Source organism: Ovis canadensis, chromosome 1, assembly GCF_042477335.2.
Source record: "Ovis canadensis isolate MfBH-ARS-UI-01 breed Bighorn chromosome 1, ARS-UI_OviCan_v2, whole genome shotgun sequence".
Classification (NCBI taxonomy): Eukaryota; Metazoa; Chordata; class Mammalia; order Artiodactyla; family Bovidae; genus Ovis; species Ovis canadensis.
This window is the reverse complement of record NC_091245.1, coordinates 270162427-270181399: the sequence shown is the minus strand read 5'-3', so window position 1 is coordinate 270181399 and position 18973 is coordinate 270162427. Positions and strand designations below refer to the sequence as shown.

Below are 18973 nucleotides of genomic sequence, written 5' to 3'. Positions count from 1 at the left end.
ATGGAGACCTTGAGACAAGGGAGGATAAAAGTCAAAGATGAGATCAGAGTTTAATCATTCAGAAGGCTAAAAAGGACACTGATAAAAATACATAGTTGTGGTCAAAAAGAAACATAGCTCATCACGTATGTAGACCCAGATGTGGGGATGAGAATGCGCACGTGTCCACAGAGATCAAGAGTGAAGTAACTTTGGGCAGATTTCCTAAATTCTCCAACTGTAAGCTTTCTGGTCTGTAAAATGGGAATGGGAATGGTGTTGTTGCAAGGAATAAATCGGGCAAGGTAGTCAGCTCTCACTGTTGTGAATACCCAGGACCTGTCTTCTCTTACAGTTCAGGTTCTAGCATCATTAACAACTCCTTGGGCAAATGATTTCAAATTCCTACAGGTGTGACTTCAGGTACAGACACCCACCTCCTCTTTCTCCCCTCTAACCCCCCAACTTAATGATGCATGCTGTCTCCTTGAAGCTACTGACACAGGACAAACAAAAAAAGCTCTCAACAGACCGCTGCACACCTTTCAATATCCTCTCACTTCTGCCCTTGTTTTTAGGTTAAAAAAAAAAAAAATCTTGGCTCTTCTCTCAGAATCACTGAAATATTAGGTGTGTAGACAAAACACTTGCCTTTCCACTCTGCTTCTCCTATTTCTCAGTCTCAGACATGGAAAGGCTTCTCAGGGTCTCAGGAGAGAATTTCCAGGGTGGTTAATTCTGTTAGGTCTCTTTAGCATAAACTCAGCTGTCTGGTCAATCTTACTGCTGTGAATTTCCGCTGACCCCCACACCTATTAAAACTAAATTTACTAACTTCAGGGTGTATTTGTTATTTTCTGCCTTAGCATTGATTAGTGCAAATAACACTTTCTCTGCTCCGTTTTTAAAAAAAATTTATGGAGTCACTTTATGTACTTGTAAACCACAATTTTGTGTGTATGTGTCTTTAAGAAGGCTCTTTTGAGAATTTTGTTGTTGTTTAGTTGCTAAGTCATGTCCAGCTCTTTGCAACCCTAAGGACTCTAGCTGTCAGGCTCTTCTGTCCATGGGATTTCCCAGGCAAGAATACTTTATCGGATTACAATTTCCTTCTCCAGGGTATCTTCCTAAACCAGGGATCGAACCCATGTCTCCTGCATTGGCAGGTGGATTCTTTAAAGCTGAGCCACCAGGGAAGCCTCCTTTGAGACTATACATACTTAATTCCTTTCATTTTTTCATCACAGGGCAGTCCTTCAAAACCCCTTATTATTTAAGTTGCCCTTTTCGCTTAGCAAAACCATAAAACTAAGGAGCTGAAAATCTTGTTCTCCTGCCTATTTAAACAGCATCTGGAAATCTGAAATAATTACCTCCTTTCTTAAAGGTTTTATTTAAGCAATATTATACTAATATTGTGCAGTGGAGTTGAAATCTCTAGGTCTGCAGTATTTGAAATGTTCAGATCTTAAGGCTTTGAAAAATGCTGTTTCCTCCATGTTAATCACTCAGTTCTGACCATTATCCATAACAAGGCTGATGAAATCATTTCAAATTCAGAACATTATACGTAGATATTCAAGGGAAAGAGAAATAGCTTCATATGGCTTTACTTAATGGATTTACCTGTGACTTTACCTGTAACTGTACATGCAGGAGTATATAGTAAGTGATCCATATGTGGCAATTATCATGAAAATTATTTTCAGTAACAACTGATATCATCTGTCACTTTAAGAATGAAAGCTTTCAGTATAAGCAATCTGCCCTCCTAGCAAAGGGAAAGAAAGGAAATCAAGTGGGAAGAAAATACTTCTAAAATATCTCATCATTGGAAGTAAATGATTATAATGTTTGTCTACTAGTTTCTTTTAGAAGACATATTCCAAATTGTTATCTTTATCACTTTGAAAACTATTCATATTTTTACTTTTTTGCATTTAGCGTCTAGTATGTCACAGATTTTTTAAATGTTTTTATATTAAGTTAGGGTTTGGGAGCTTTTGTTGTTTGTTTTTCCTTACCTACAATAGTTTTTTTTAATTTAATTTAATTTTTATTTTTATTCTACATTGGTGTATAGTTGGTTTACAATGTTGTGTTAGTTTCAGGTATACAACAGAGTGATTCAGTTACACATTCGCATATATCCATTCTTTTTCAGATTCCTTTCCCGTATAGGTTATTACAGAATATTGACTAGAGTTCCATATGCTATACAGTAGGTTCCTATTGATTATCTATTTTGTATCTTATAGTGTGTATGTGTTAATCCCAAACTCCTAATTTATACCCCCTCACCTTTCCCCTTTGGGTTTGGTTTTCACTTTGAATTGTGATCCATCCCTACATTATCCAAATGTATTTTTAACATTCATGAAATAAATCACATTTGCATCCCATATAGAGCTTAAAAGAGGTGATTCTATGAATGATAAAGACCTCAGTATTAGCTAGCAATGGGAGGCATTGGTAGAAGGTACCTAAAAACCATACGCATATGTAACAGTTCATTTTTTTATATGATGATTTACTATTTTAAGTTATTTTTGACCCAAAGCTGGACAATATGCTATAAAAATCTCCAGTGCTAAAGAGTGTGAGAGGCAACAAGCTCCCAAAAAAATGAGAGAGGGGATTTAGTTTTCACACTGGCATTGGTTCCAACTACAATTAATCAACTTCAGTAAATTTGGTGTTTGCTGTCAATATATTCACACAATTATTTTTATTTTCCTATTTTCTACTCTTTCAGAATGTGTTCACGGAATGAATCCATCTAGAGACGTTCACGGTATGTTAGATTCCAAATTATATTCTTTACATGCATATTCACATGTGCATATATATGACATTTTATACATGTATCTCTATTAACCCAAATAATCAAGACTTTTTTTTTTGCTGATTCAAAAATATTTAAAAGCTGTTTTCCATATTGTAAATGTCAAACATATAAAACATTCCAATGAAACCTTAAATGATACCCTCGGTTCTACAGCGTTTACCACAGGTGCGTTGTGCTGTTATTAAATGACTCTATACAACTCACTCTCTCTAAAAAAAAAAGCTTGGCTTCTATGTGTTATAACTTTATTACTTTTGCTATAGCAGTGCTAATGTAAAATTTTTATGAGCAAAATGCTTACTAAGCATCCTTAACTTTTAAAAAGATTAATTTAAATTCTTTCTCAGTTTGTTACTTGTGAATTGTAAACTGATTTACAAAGTTAGTGAAATAGTCATATATCAACCACAGGATCCCATGGAAACATTCACACAGAGGAAGAATGTAGTGAAAAAACGAAGGAACCTGGTCCCCCAAAGTAATTATATTTCAAAAGTGAAATCATCTCAAATCCACAGGGAGAAAGGGATGTTTAATTATTTAAATTCCAATGTTGAAAACCGGACAATGTGTATTATACATACATTTACATGTATGTTAGTCTCCATTAAAATTGTTCTCATTCCCTGTGCCATTAGTACCAACTAATGTGGTCCACCTCTAGCAAAATACATTCTCTGCTTTTTATTTTCATTAAAATGGTCACTGAAAACAGAAATAATTCTTTTAGAAATGTTGCATTTTTAGGAATGTAATTTTAGAAATATATTACAGAGGGGATTTTAAGAGAATGGTTGAGATTCTTATTTTTGAGAGCGTTTTGAAAGAGTAAAAAATGTGTAATATTTAAATGTTTTCTGAGACCCCCATCATTATATATTTACTTAAAGTTGTAGAAAAAAAATGTCAATAAGCTGTTTTCCAGTGAAATTGTTTTATTTTCCCCTTCCAGCTAAGTAAATACTGATTTTTCAATTCACTGTGAGAACTCACATTTCATTCAATCAACTAGGAGCCTTTTGGAAATTTCCCCCATGCAGCAAAATTTGGAAGAAACTGTCACACAGCATCCATCCGCCCAACATATTGCTTCGTTGTAATTTTTGCACTGTGTTATGACAAAAGCAAATATTAGTATTATTCCAGGGGAACACTACGAGTGTATACAGAAATGTTTCCTTTCCTTTTCTCTTAGAGAAGCAAGGGAAGGGAAATTCTATATAGCCCCTTAAATGAGCGCTCCTGATGGAAAAAGAGTACATCCAACTCCATACGCTATATGTACAAAGCCCCATAGATTAAGGGGTTCGCGATACTCTCTTAGTTGAGTCCCAGGCTGCCAGCTTTCCATTCATTTTAGTTCCTCGATAAGGAGGGGCGGTGTGTTTTATTGCTGGGTTTCAAGCGTGCACCCCGTTAGCGCAGTTACAGCCTGCGCAAGGTCCTGAGAACCCCAAATGCCCGGCGGCCCCACTCAAATAAAATCAGCAGCAGCTTTCCCTGCTGCTACTGTCCTTGTTGGAGTTCGAACTCGGGCTTTACTGGTTGAGATTCTGAGCTAAACAGCGTCTGAACCGGGAGCATCTATCGCTAATCCTCTTCTCTTACTAAGGAAACCTGATCCCCACCTGGAAGACCGCGTTGCGTGGGGCGCCCGCGGCCCTTCGCACGGTTGAGGGTTTCAGGCAAACGGTCGCAGCCCCAATGGAGCTTTCTCTGAGCTTTCCGAGCAGGCGGCTTATCCCCCACCCCCCGACCGCTACATCCTCCGAGGCAGAGCCCATTTTTGCCTACACCACACTCGAGTCACCCCAGACCCGGTCCTAGGGGGTCTATGGGGATGCACTTGATCGGCTCCTGAGGAAATACACTCGAGCCCAAGCAGAAAGATTTCACTCAGCCCGAACTCGCCTCTAGAGCGGGCAGCGTCGAGCCCGGGCGCAGAAGAGAGACTGTGTGGCCCCGGGGCTCCGGCGCAGACGGGGTGTGTGTGGCGGGGCGGGGGGTTGGGGGTTGTCTGGGGATTGTCTGGGGACTGCTCGCTATTTGGGATCGCTCGGCCCGGGTGGAGAGAAGACTGTTGGGGGGGGGGGGTCTTTACACCTGCAATGTTTGAAATGAGGCTTCTTCAAAAATCACTTTTAAAGAAAAATACAAGGGCGTTTTCTGAGACTCCCCTCAACCCTCAGACCCATTAAACAAAATACAGCTGAATACTGGAAGTTCCGGAATGTCCCAGGTTTCTCGGAGCGAGAGGAGCGAGGGGACGGGCGCACCAGGCGAGATGCGGGGCAGGAAGCAGGGGGCCTGCCGCAGGGAGCCAGGGACGCCCCCAGCCCCTACTGCTTGGGACCAGCCGATGGTGGGGACGGCCAAGGGATTTCGGGAAAAAAAGACCCCGATACGCGCGGGTCGGGACAGCCCGGACCCCTGCGCGAAGGTTCCCCTGCTGCCCTCCCGGCCGTTGGGATAGCGGGGCGGGGGGCGGAACGGGGCCGCGCAGGCAGGATCCGGTCGCCGTTTCTCCTTTCGCTTCTTCCCCAGCTGAAGTTCCTACCGGAGACCCAAAGGCCGCCAGAAGGACGGAGCTACAGCCGCGCCGTCGGGGGCGTTCCCCGGCTCGCGGGCCGGGCGCCGGGCGCCTGCTGCCCCCTGGCGCCCGCGCCGAGCCGCCCAGCCTCTCAGGGCCTGGGGCGAGGGAAGCGGCCGCGGCGCCCGGAAAGGCCTCCGTGGCCTGGCCCCGCCACGGCCCCCGCCTCTGGCAGGCCCCTTGGCGCTGGAGCCCTGGGGAAGCCGGAGCGGCGGCGGCGGCGGCAGCGGTCCGGCACCCCCAAATCGCGCATCGGCAGGGGGAACCAAGGCGGGGAGTGGGAAGGGAGGGTCCCCCACCCGGGGGCGGGGGCGGGCGAAGTCGACGTGGAGGGCTCCGTGCCAGGCGAGGGGGAGAGTGGATGAGCGCCCTCCCCCCGAGGGAGGGACCCAGTGGACTCCTCGCGGAGTGTAGCTGGGAGAGCCCCGCGGCCGGGCGGTGGCGTGGGGCGGGGGGATCCGGGGCCCCTCTAAGCTCCGCGAAAATGCCCGCGGCGCCGCTGGGACGGGAGCGGGGAGCATGTTCCCGCCCGCGCGCAGAGCCGGGGTGGCTTCAGCTCCCGGGGCGGCTGGCGCGCGCGCGCGCGCGGGCGGGGAGCGGAGCCCAGGGGCCGTTTCCGGGGAGCTGGAGGTGGGTGCGGGGCGCGAACAACCTGGGCCCCGCGGGGGAACCCCGCCCGGAGGCTTTCCAGTCGCTTGTTCTTGGGGCGGGGGGTGGGGGGGGGCGGGTTCTGAACTACGGAACTCCTTCGCTGGCCGCTAAGCTCAACTCCACCTGAACGAGGCGCGCCGCGTCAAGACGCAGCGAAAAACACCAAGAAAACAAACCCAGAAAGAAAACTCAACACAAAAAGCAGGTCGTGGAGACCGACCACCGTCTGGTCTCAGTAAATGAATCAGCGCCACTTCGCCGCGGCTGCCAACCGGCGCCGAGCGGCTCCCCGGGCTGGGCCCTCGGCCCTTCCCGGCCCCCTCGCGGCGAGTCCCATCCATGCCGGGAAAGTGGAGGCCTTGGGGCCCCCCGGCCCCCAGGTCTCGGGAGCCTAGCGGCGGCCGCTTCATCTATCTCCATGGCTCGCGGATGCTTCTCTCCGACAGACTCTGATCCCGGACCATTTGCGGCTCAGCGCGCGGCCCCAGTCCCTCCAGGCCGACCGGCCTTCTGCTCCACCTCCTGGGTCTCCGAACCACGGCCGCCCCTGGCGCGGCCGCTCACGGCAGCCCCCCGGGGCGGGCGGGCTGACTGACTGCCGGCCGCGCAAGCCCACGAGTGTGCAAAGCCGCCGCCGTCCGCACCGGAATGGCGGTCTCGAGCGAATGTCTGGTGCGGGTATGTGGATGCGGGGAGCGCGGCGTGGCCTCCGCACTGGCTGGCGGTGGACTCTCCACCCTGGCCGCGTACAGTAGCGCGCGGCGGCGGCGGGGGCGCGCGGGCCAATTCCAGGAGCCCGCGGCACCGAGCCGCGCCCTGCCTGATACCGGAAAGGCCTGTGATTGGCCGGCAGCCGCCCCTATGCAAACGAGCTGAGGGAATGGAATTCCTCGGGCCGGGCTTACAGTAAAAGCACGTTCATTTCCAGGCACTCTCATTCATAGAGCCAGCGGGCGCAGGCGGGACGAGCGCCCCGCGGCCGGACCCAGCCAGGGCACCACGCTGCCCGGCCCTGAGCCGGCAGGCATCTCTTGCTGGGGATACTGGGGACGCCAGAAGAAAGTCAGTCTTTGCCGTTTTTCATAGAACCGCGTTGGAACTTCGATTTTGAATTGTGTGTGGGGGAGGATTTTGTTGTTGTTTTTGCCTTTTCCTACTTTTGAATGAACTGGTTTCTTGGCTGGATGGTTCCATTTCTTTCCTGGGTGTGAACTTTTCTCCGGTTGTGTCCTTTGACAACAGCGGGAGAGAGTGCGCCGGGCTTCGTGGCGAGTGGTGAAGTGGCGCGTGTGCGTGGCAGAGTGTGCGTGCTTGTGTAACTCGAGCCGCCCCGTCTGTTGCGATCTGCGCTGCGGAGCCTTTCTCGCCAGGGCCCGCTCCACCTGCTGCGGTTCCGCGGTGTGTGGGTAAATTGGCGCGTCCGGGCAGTTCACCCGGCCGGCGCTGGGGCGACGTTGGAGGAAGCTCGTCTTGCTACTGCCCAAGTCGGGGCTGACTCACCGGAGTCGATGTAGACGGCGGCTGGCTCCCGAAGAGTGCGTGCCTGCGTGCGTCTGACTCCGCTGCAGCTCACCTCCCACCAAACCACAGGATCAGCCACAAACTTAACCAACATCCCCAAACCCGAGTTCTCAAATGTGGAGAGCTGAACCCTGAATATCATCGACTTGGATTTTTTTTTTAAGATCAGCTTTTTCTTTGATAAAGCTTGAATTTTCTGAACTGAGCATTTTGCCAGAATTTATTGAAAACATGACAAGTCCTTCTAGCCCAGCCCTTCAACTACTGAAGCTGATTCTCAAGGCTACTTAGAGAAGAAAAAAAAAAAAAACGTGCAGCGAACATTAATGGGTTTCTGTTGTGTTTAATTTCTCTACAGATTGTATTGTAAATATTTTATGAAGTAGAGCATATGTATATGTTTATATATATGTGCACATACATTAGAAGCAGGGCCTTTTGGAAGTCTCAGCTCTCGCTTTTGAGGACCGAAGCCAGTTTTGCATGAATAAAAAGTGGCGCCGTATTTGAAGACACTCGTATATTTTCTGTTGTTTGGACTTTAGACAAAACTCACCTGGGGGAAAAAAAAAAAAAAGAAGAACTGACAGGCAATTAACTACTGGAACGTCCAAGTCCTATATTTGCTGGTCCTTCTGCTCTCCGCATAAATAGTTTAGGAAGTGTATGGGAATTTTTGCCTCCGGGTACTTCTGTAACAGCCAAAGACTGAACCTTCAAACTCTCAAAGCAAAACTCAGAAGATAGGGTCCCTTGGCCCTTGACTTTGGATTCTGGTCGCCCACTTTTCAAAGCACTAAGCGGTCGGTGCCCGGGTCTGAGCTGAGGCCGATTGTCAGAACTAGAACTTTTTCCGCCTTCCTGGACTGTTCGTAACTTAGTCTCCCCCTCTCCCCCAGCCACCTTGCAGCAATAAAGGTCCCTGAACTTGTATGTTGGTCTCCCGGGAGCTGCTTGCTGAAGATCCGCGCCCCTTTCGCCGTTTGTTAGGAGCTGTTTGCAGGGTCCTAACTCAATCGGCTTGTTGTGATGCGTATCCCTGTAGATGCCAGCACGAGCCGCCGCTTCACGCCGCCTTCCACCGCGCTGAGCCCGGGCAAGATGAGCGAGGCGCTGCCGCTGGGCGCCCCGGACGCCGGCGCCGCCCTAGCCGGCAAGCTGAGGAGCGGCGACCGCAGCATGGTGGAGGTGCTGGCCGACCACCCGGGCGAGCTGGTGCGCACCGACAGCCCCAACTTCCTCTGCTCCGTGCTGCCCACGCACTGGCGCTGCAACAAGACCCTGCCCATCGCTTTCAAGGTAACTCGGGCCGGAGCGGGTGGCGGGAGGACAGGCAGAGGCCGGTCGATCGCCGGGGCGATCGGGGAGGGCCGTGGCCAGGCAGGCGGGGCCGGGTTCTAGAAAGGGGCCGGCGCGGAGGCCCGTGGTCCATCCCTCTGCGCTGCGCACACGGGGGATGCTGCGTTGCCGTGGCTACCCTCGGTTGGGCTGGGGGCGGGGGGGCGATGGTGGAGGGGTCCCGCTTCAGTAGGCCGCCGCGGCCTCCGGGGGATGGTTGAAAAAATTCAGGGTGCCCCCCCCCCCAAAGAAGTCCACGGAGGGCCGGCGGGACCTCCTCCCCGGGCATCGGTCCTTCGCTTTGATCCAAAGTAGGAAAAGTTATAACCCGGCCGGAACCCAGCCCTTCTGAGGAAGGCATCAGGAAATAAAATCGAGATACTCTGATATACCTTTGGATCCAGGAAAAGAAACTTGACAAGGAAAACTCTCATGGCTTTTCCCCACGTCCACCCCCTCTTTAACTGCACTGTAGAAATTAGCAAGTTCAAAGTCCAAGGCGGACTCTGTTAAATTTGCAAAAGTTTTCTGAGGGGTGTTTTTGGTTGTTGTTTTGTTTTGAGCTTCTAGCCTATTCCTGCCAGAAGCCGCAAGTAGTGAATCCTGTTTCTTTTCTGGGAACCCTCCTGAACGTTATCGCCGGCTCACCTAGCCTGAAGCCCCGGGTCAGCTAAAGGAGGCAAGGCGGGCTGCCGTGAGCCTGGGGGTCTCATCCGCCTGCTTTGCTGTTTGAGGGGAGGGGGGCGGCGACGTGGACCAGGAAACTTCAGCCTTTTAGCTTCAGAGGTCCGCGTTCACTTTTCACCCCTCATCTTGCGCTAGCTTTCAGCTGTCTTGAAAAACCTTGGCCTTCAAAGGGGCTATATAAACAACCCCGGGCGTTTTTAAACAACCGTCCCACCACCCCTGGCAGCAAACAGAGATGTTTCATTTCTGCGGTAGGGATTCAGTTCTTCTGTCTTGGGTGGGTTGAAGAAGGGGCAGCTTTTTAAATACAATCAGTGCTGTCATTTCCTGTTCTTTTAAAGGGGCTAAGGCAGGCAAGGGGTAGGGGGTGGAAGCTATAAAGATCAGCTACTCTTTTTTTCCTTAAAAAAAATAAAATAAAATCTGGCTACGTAATTGTCCTCTTTAAGGGGAGATTAAAGTTTTTTGTGGTTCCAAGCCTGGGATGGATTTGTAGCTAGTTACAATGAATAAATGTTCACTTTTTAAAACACAAGTTAACTATCGGAGTTCTTTATTTTTAAGCTTTAGACACCTTCGAAATTTAGATTATGGTTTTTCAAACAAACAAGCAAAAAGTGCAGTTGGCTGCCTGTATAGAGCTGCCTCAATTTTCTAAAAGAAGGAGTTTTTGAAGAGGATAGAAAGGACGATGAGTCTGAGCAGCTGCTGGACTCTTTCCTATCTCTTCCTCCACCTCTGTAGATTTGGGTTGGGAGCCCATTTCAATTTTAAATCACGCTAATCCCTGTATATAAACAGACTCAGCGGGCAGACCTCCTCGGTTCTGACAGGGATGGGCCCCGGGTCACTTGCAGATAAGTGCAGAGGGGAGGAGACAGGCTGATAATCAACACGAGGGTCCTTTAAACCAGGTGCTACAGACTCACCACGGGAGTGTGGGTTCTCCAAGATCTGTGGCTTCCTTTGGGCTAAGTCATAGTCTCCTCTACTAGGGAACCCACACCCCAAATACTAACTGATTAAGAAAGAATCTGAAGGAGTTAGGGCCAGGTCATTTCTCAAGCCACCCCATGAAAGCATTTCCTTCGAAAAGAATGGAAAAAAAGGGGGAAAAATCAGGTAAATTGCTTTCCTGAGCCATCAGGGAATTCCCTTTAGCAGAAATCTTAATAACCCTAGAGATTTCCTTTTTAAGATGACTTTTGACAATTCACTGTTTTAAAAAGATTTGTTTTACTGAGTGATAGTTTCTAGGTTCAAGATCAAGGTATAAACCTCTTGAAAAAAGTTCAAGTGGGTTTTGACAACTTTGGGGGCAAAGGAAAGGACAGTAGAGGAATCAGACTGCTTGGTGAACAATCTGTCGCCACTCCAGTCCCCAGGAAGGGGGGCCTCTTTCTAAAGGAGACCTGCTCACTGCCTAACGGAAGAAGCAGACAAAACTGCCAGTGAGGGAACAAGCACAAAGATTAGGGATAAAGCAAGCTAAACTTTTGTGTCCCTGACTCCACTCTGTACTCATCTTGCACTACCTACCTCCCAAGCACTTTCTATAGAAATTACTACTTTAGAATTTGGATTTTATGTAAGCCCCAGACAACCTCTTTAAGAAGGTAAGCACTAAAGAATTACTAAGATCTTCCATACTAAGGAGGAGAAAATGTAAAACCATGATAAAGTCTGACGGTATTGATGAGAAGGAGCACTAAAATGATTCTTTAGGCATCTTCTGAATATGTGTAAATCCTCTGCTTTAATCTTTGAAACTAAAGGGAGATTTAAAGGTGTGAGTTTTCCTTAAAATAGATGAAAACCATCCTAATTGCTTATCCTGGGCCCTAAAATATCCTCCATGCCCCGGCGTCTCTGGTGAAATTGCCTTTAGTTTTTAGCCTGGGAGAAATCCCTATTTTACTACAGAGAAAAGTCTTAAATTTGCTACCTGTTACTCATTAATTACCGAAGCAGTCAAAAAAGCTGTTTGGATGACTTAGGATGTGTTTTGTAAGACTGTAATATTAAAGTTTATTTAGGCTCTGGTACACCACAGTCCGAAGGCATAAACATGCCTTCAGCAAGTTGAGAGGCCTTGGACGCTGATAGTAGTATTCTTTTCATAAGAAAGAAAGAAGTAACGTTTCTGTCGGTGAGATCATGGTCTCCTAGCTATGCAGTAAATGTCATCTCAGCTGAATGCTAAGTTCCACCCCGCAGCTTTCTTTAAAACACTGGAAATTTAAGGAATTTGAAATAAATGAATTGTGACTATAATTTCAGCCTAACTAGAGTTGGTTTAAAATGCCAGTTTCAGCCGTGAACAGGCTGACCAAGAGCAGTGTGGGGAGGTCTGTAATATAGAAGAGGTTTGATATTTTGCCCAACTTCCTGATACTTTAAAAAGAGAAGTTAAAAAAAAAAAGAGAGAGAGAGAGATCCTTTGGCCAGCAAGTCTCTTCTTGTCTGTTTGGTCTGTGTTAAAATGTAAACGTTTGTGTTTCTTTACCTATTGTTTATAGCTTTTCATTCCAGTTCTTTCTTTTATTCTGTTTGAAGTTAGATTTTTTAAAAAAAATTCTCTGCATATTGCCTATCAGTGATAAAATCTATATCAAATTAACAGAAATGTTAGTTTTTAAGTTAAAAATATTTTTCTAGTCTAAGAATGCTTGCTAACAATTAGATGATATTCTTTATTAATGTAATTTTCTTGGATTTAATTCGTTCCCTCCTCCTCACCAAGAAAAATCTATAAAAGGCCAAGTAAATGATCTTTGAGCCCCAAAATATCTTTGACTCCTGCTTCAGTTTGAAAAAAGGGAAAAGGAGTTAAACTCCTAATTTCTTTAGTCTTAAATTCCAGCATCAACAACTTTTTCTTGTTTAGCCACCATGATTATTTTACTCTGTATTTTTGTTTGGTGACTGCCTCATGAATTTGCCACATTACTGATGAGGATATTTTGGAAAGATGAGTGAGGCTCAGACATGGAGCACTGTGAGAGGGGCCAGTGGGAGGAAGGTGATTTAGAATACATTTTGGTAGTTATAAAACAAGATTTATTTATTTTAAGCTCTTTAACCAACAATGAGTTATTCAGTTTGAAAACCATGCAGTTGATCCGGTCCCTGTATACTTACTTACTGAATGTGGAATTAAAACAGAGACGCCAGGTCATCACAGGGAGATGGGGATGAGGAAGTAAAAATATGTTTTCAAGGAGGACATTTCAACATTGTGAGCTAATTTTACAGAGGGAAGTGAAAACAGTTGGGGGGGGGGGGTGGAACAGACTGGGGGTGGATTTTTAAGGGACTGAAAAGAGCAGAATAAAGCAAGTCTATTTCATGGCAATAGAAAAAACGGTAACAAGAACGTAACTGATCAAGGAGATTTATTTCAATAATGGTTTTGAAACAAAAGGGAATTGTCATATTACTGCTCTTAATTTAACAGCAACAAACACACTTATAATGGGCTCTAACTACCTAATTAGAGGGTGCTTGGGGAAGAAATAGCTGTGCTTTTAAATTTCCTTTATAGAAAACACGTCCAACATTTGGATGGAAAGGACTGGAAAGAAAGCTAAGAGTGCAAGTTGGATAAAATAGGTGAGGAAGGTGCCTGCCTGTTGCTATAAGAATTGAGTCTCCTGGTACAGTCCTGGGGTCAGAAGGATGCCTGCCTCTTATAGTGAGTCGGTTCAATTTCCCCATCATAGTCTTTAGAATCCAACAGCTGAAGCACCCTAGGAAATAAAAGGAATAAACGCTCAAGTGGATAACACGAGAAAGGGTGATGACTAAGCAGGCAATGAAGATGAGAATTTAGAGAAACGTGGCTTTTCTGTCATTCACGGGGGCCTATGGCAGCCTTATATGCAGACAGAAAAAGAGGACTGAAATATAGGTGTTACCCCTGCAAAAATTACGTGTCAGCTATTAGGTAAAAATGGGGAAGGGGAAAACAGGAGGAGGAATAACCACTGTGGAATGCTTTATTAACACAACTCAAAAATAAAACCCTATACCCACTAGCTGTCACTCCTGATTCCTCTTTCCCTCAGCCCCTGACAACCAGTCAGCTATTTTCTGTCTCTGTGGATGTGCACATTTTGGATTATTCATATAAATGGAATCATACAATATGTGAACCTCTTGTGAATGGCTTCTTTCACGTAACGTACTGTTTCAGCGGTTCATCTATGTTGTAGCATGTATCAGAACTTTATTCCCTTTCATGATGAGATAATATCAATTGTATGGCTCTATCACAGTTTTAAAGTCCATCATCAGTTTATGGATATTGCGTTATGGAATACTTTATTTTTGTTATAAATTTATTGTAATAAGTTTTAAAAATATAAGATGAAATAAACCCCCCAAACGATTATAAAATTGGGATGATGAGCACACATTTCACTAGTGACTGAGAAAATACCAATCAGGGGGTATTGCAAGTGATAGGAGATCGTGATCACGAGTAGAACTTGTTTTGATTTGAAATTCTATGACCACTTTAGAAAACACAAACAATGGAAATAGTTTTGACCAAGAAAATAGTTTTTAGAAGGATCAAATGATGACCCAAGAAATGGACACTCCTACATGAAGCATCATTGGCCATGCATTTTGCCTTAAAATTCCTGCTTTTTTAAAAATTTACCTGAATGTCAAAATATTTATTTACTAATTTACTTTAATAGTCCTGATAGGAAATCCATTTCCATTCAGGTGCATTGAAGGAATTCTTCTTCAACATCATCTGGGTTTGGAAAAAATCTCAATTATCTATCAGGTCCATGTTAAAACATCTCTGGGACTCACAGAATAAAAATGTGTTGAAATTTTGCTCCTGAAATCAGAGCAGCACATCAAAGTGAGCACCCCTCTTCTCTGAGGTCTATTGATTTTGTAGTTAGTATTATGTTTCTGATTTTTTTCTCTTGCATACTGCAATTCAGTGCTAATGAAAGCAAGTCTTTGGAAATCAAGTAGGGACAATAGGATGAACTAATTGTGAAGGGAGTGTGTAAGTCATTCACGAATAGTCAGCAATTCAGTGGAAGCAATCAGATTTAATTTTAGCAGTTTAAACACCTCAAAGGCAAAATCAGCCCTCTTAGGCCTATTGGTGGAGGTCTGGACAAATGAAAAATGGGTTAGGCTATAAACTTACAAAAAGCAAGACATTCTGTTTCTCAAATATGGAGAGTTAAGAAGAGATGATTGTATTCATGAGAATCCATAGCTTTTCAAAGCCCTTGCTATAATGAGCCTTATTCCAGCCGTGTCCTGTGACCTTATGTGGCTTTATTAGATGAATGTTTTATGATTTAAATATCTATAATTTTACGTGTGTGTGTGTGCGCGCATGTACTTAGTCACTCAGTCATGTCCAACTCTGCGACCCCATAGACTGTAGCCCATCAGGCTCCTCTGTCTGTGGAATTCTGCAGGCAAGAATACTGGAGTGGGTTTCCATTCCCTTCTCCAGGGGATCTTCCCCACTCAGGGATCAAACCCAGGTCTCCTGCACTGCAGGCAGATTCTTTACCGTCTGAGCCACCAAGGAAGCCCAAAATTTTACATAGTGGAATTTAAAGTAAATCTTCCCATTAATAACTCTTCTGTTGTTTTAATTTGTGATATAAGTTATGATTTAGTTTGCTATTCCTTTGCAAACTAAAAAGCATCACAATATCCATTCAGTTTTAGAACAGTTACACAAATGACGTCAAAGTTTCTAACATGCCTGATGTCTGTGTTTGTCCCTTGACGGGTGTTTAGGTGGTGGCTCTGGGGGACGTTCCGGATGGCACTCTGGTGACCGTGATGGCAGGCAATGATGAAAACTACTCAGCTGAACTGAGAAATGCAACCGCGGCCATGAAAAACCAAGTTGCGAGATTCAATGACCTCAGGTTTGTCGGTCGGAGTGGAAGAGGTATGTGTCTGTCAGAACTGAACTTGAAACACTCAGTATCTACATGGCAACAAACCCAGATTTCAAAACATCTAGAAGTTTCTGTGATGGGATTCCCTAGAAGCATAGTCATTTCTTCCCATCATTGTTGCTACGTCAACCTTGTTATTTAATATTTAATGTTTCTAACAGAATCTGGCTTTACATTATTGCTTTCTGTTATTGAATTGGTTTAAGACTGATTTGAAGCAGATAAGACATGAATCGAAAATTCCAAGAAAACCTCTCAGATCTTTACTAAAATGTAAAAATATAAAACGAGCCATCATGGAAGCTAAGATTATACAACTGGGGTTCTCTCTTTGATAATTTTCAGAAATCTCTTTACTGGAAGCCTTTAACTTCTGGTCCATGTGCCATAAGTGACTGAGTTTCAAATGATCACTTCTAGTAATTTTAAGGGTTATATAGTAGATGATTATTGCAATATGTTTCAAAGAAGCACTTTTTATGGTGAAATATGAATAAATAGTGTTAGTAACATTCTGATTCGGTGATTCTGATGGTGACGTGACTTTCCTGTATATAATTTGGATGGCTTATTATTATCTGTAGGGAGGGGCTAGGCCCAGTTAATATTTTAGGTACAAATAATATCAAAGATTGAACTCTCCCGAGAAATTGTTGTATCAGTGTGTTTCTATGTGTAGTTTTCTTTCTCCATACGTGTTATCAAAGTATTCAACCAGAAAGAGAAATCTTGGCTTGTAATCTCCTCTGGTTTCCAATCATTTTCAAATATTGTGTTTTCTTTATATTGTTAAGAACCTTGGTCCTGTTTTATAAATAGCAGTAAGTATTATTTGTTTAATTGAAGGAGGTAAGATAGTTTGTTTTGAAAATCGCATTTTTGTGATGCAGTGTTGAATAAGCTTATGAATAAAAGTTATTTTAAGTATGATATAAAATGACGTAGAAAATACCTAAATAACAGGATGACTCGTTTTGAAAAAAAGTAAAAGAACAACCAACAGACAGTTAAACAGAAGGGTAATCATTAGTCTTTATAAAGGCATTTGCAAATCTGTATTCTTGGGGAATCTGATTAGTCAGAGAGGAAAGGGAGTAAAGGCGTGTTGCTTTTTTTGGTTGTTGTGTTTGTGTTATCCTAGCTGTCTGGGGAATTTTCAAAACAGAATCATAGGTGGAGAAAAATTTTTTAAACTTATAACATGGTTGAAAATGTTTGTTTATAGCACTATGTTAATAGTAGGCTACGGCCAAGAAAATTATATCCACTTATTGAAAGCATGAATGATGTTATAAGGTATAAAGGCACAAGTTCGTCTATGGGTTCACTTGTTATATTAAAAGTCCTCGCCTTTCAGTAAATGGAATTACCATTGTGGTTCAGAGATACATGTTTGGAAAACATCTCGGAGGTTTCGGATAAGTAGCTGGCAGAGTGGGTGAGAAGCCAATAAAACACAAAGGCCCTACCGTCTGGTCCAGTAACCATCTCAATTCAGTGCCTGTGGATTTCTGTTCCTAAGAAGCCATAGCTGAGGATCACTGAATTGTGTTTCCAGAGGAAGTAGTATTACATCGTGTGCATCTGTGTAGGTCTATGGGTCGGGTTTTGGTTATGCAGGTTCTGGGAATTCTTCAGTGGTCCATGCCATTTTCCCCTAAGAAGTGCAGTAAGTGGACTTCCAGCAAGGGCCAGGAGGTTGGTGATGATAAAGAAGGACCTGGTGAAAGCAGCCTGCTTTCTGTGCTGGCGTTTCTCATCCCTTACTGGCCGTGTCTGTTTTGAGTGGGTGACTAAGAGGAGCTTGTGTTGACTTGGGGAACAGTGAACTGTTTCCCCAAGGTGTGGATTGTTTGCGTTCGGCTGCCTGATTAGTGCCAGGATGCCTTTGAGTCTGCAAAGTGGAATAGCTACAACCAAGGCTGGGCTGTCTTCTGATGGTGTGGAATGAGACACTTAATTGAAATGCTGCAAATACGAACAGTATCTGTTTTGACCAGGCTTCCCATGTGTGCTAATAAGCGATCCAAAACAGAGGAACCCCAAATAAATGTTGTACCCAATTAGTTACCGTGTATATTGTTGGTCTTGAGTGATTTTTTTTTTTTTGGTTAAGTTCTGCAAGACAAAATGAGCTGTCAAAAGGCTCAGTTTGACTCTGACTGGTAATTTCTCTCCATAATCGTAAAACACAACTTTATTTTACTCTTTCAAGTCTTGAGTGTCAACATCAGCGCCTGCCAGGTTTTTTCTTTTTCATTTTTTGCAATTTGCTTCTCATTATGAAGGGAGCGGATGACTTTCCCTCATTTTAACAATTAGCCTTAATCTCCCTTGCGGAATCTCGTCCTTTTAAAAGTTTCATAATGTTTTATTAAGTGATCTTAAGACTATCCCCTATTTTGTTTTCTGGTTTTGAAAATGTGTCTGAAAATACAACACTGGCATCCACACACCACACTGGGGCCGGGAAGGTCCTGGCTGCTGGCTCATCCTAACGTTTCAACGCCAGTTTCCCATTCTGTCCAAAGCCAGTGGTCTGCTGAGTTTTCTTAAAGCGGCCTGGTACTCCCTTCTAAATAAAGGGTAGAAAAAGAAACTCCCTTTTCTTTTCTCAGCCTTCAGTCCCTAGGGATTGTAAAAGCTCCTAGAAATTGTCAGAGGTGGAACATGGAAGGGTTTTTCTCTGTTCCACAAAACCGATCTGCCTGGGCGCTGGCTCGGGTCCAGGATCGCGGTTCCTAACCTCGGGTTCAGCCTGCAACTGGGAAAACCTGCCCATCCGGCTTTGAAGGCCTCGCTGACAACCCTGGCCCCTAAAAAATACTGGTGAAGGCTGCAGCCGTCTGGGCCTTCCTCCTTCCTTTCTTTTCTGTCACTGACAACTTAAATCTCTCCTTCAGGGCTATCTCACCCTGGGAATTTTCTCCCTTTGATTCAGTATCACCGTATAGATCCACCATTCCTTTACAACGGAAGGCGAGATAGTAGATCCCAGGAGAGGGGGTTGTTATTCAGAACCGTTGTTCACACCTAAACACACTTCCTGGGGACTATCCCTTACCTCCAGAAAAATCCAAGTTCAGGATCAGGGGGAGCTCTTCTTTGGTGACATTCATTAGTGGCAGCTCACATAGCTTCCATCGCCGTTGAAGCAGGTGCTATGGATATTTTCAGTTATAAGAAACTGTATCATGGCTGCAGTCGAGAGACGGAGAAATTTTAGCGATGAAATCCGTGAGTGCTTCCTCCCCTGTTGGAGTACTTAATCAGTTGGAAAGGAATCGATCAATCGGGGAATACGGCCTTAGTTAATTCATTTTAGAACCAAAGAGGAAATCTACCAGACCGTATTATCTATCGTATAGTAAATGGGGGAAGAGAATCCACTGCAGATTTCCT

At 44.9% G+C, this 18973-nt stretch overlaps 1 protein-coding gene across 5 annotated transcripts in view; it reads left to right on the top strand.

The window, feature by feature from the left end:
• RUNX1 (RUNX family transcription factor 1) overlaps positions 1-18973 on the top strand; it is a 267280-nt gene that overhangs the window by 164880 nt on the left and 83427 nt on the right. For 2 of the 5 annotated variants that reach the window (XM_069567170.1, XM_069567148.1), the window contains exons 3-5: positions 2735-2773; positions 8635-8888; positions 15405-15561. In XM_069567170.1, the coding sequence (XP_069423271.1) occupies positions 2735-2773; positions 8635-8888; positions 15405-15561 (450 nt within the window). Of the gene's footprint in view, positions 1-2734; positions 2774-7192; positions 8889-15404; positions 15562-18973 lie in introns of those variants that run through there. The other 3 variants (XM_069567180.1, XM_069567187.1, XM_069567159.1) reach the window with 2 other exon arrangements.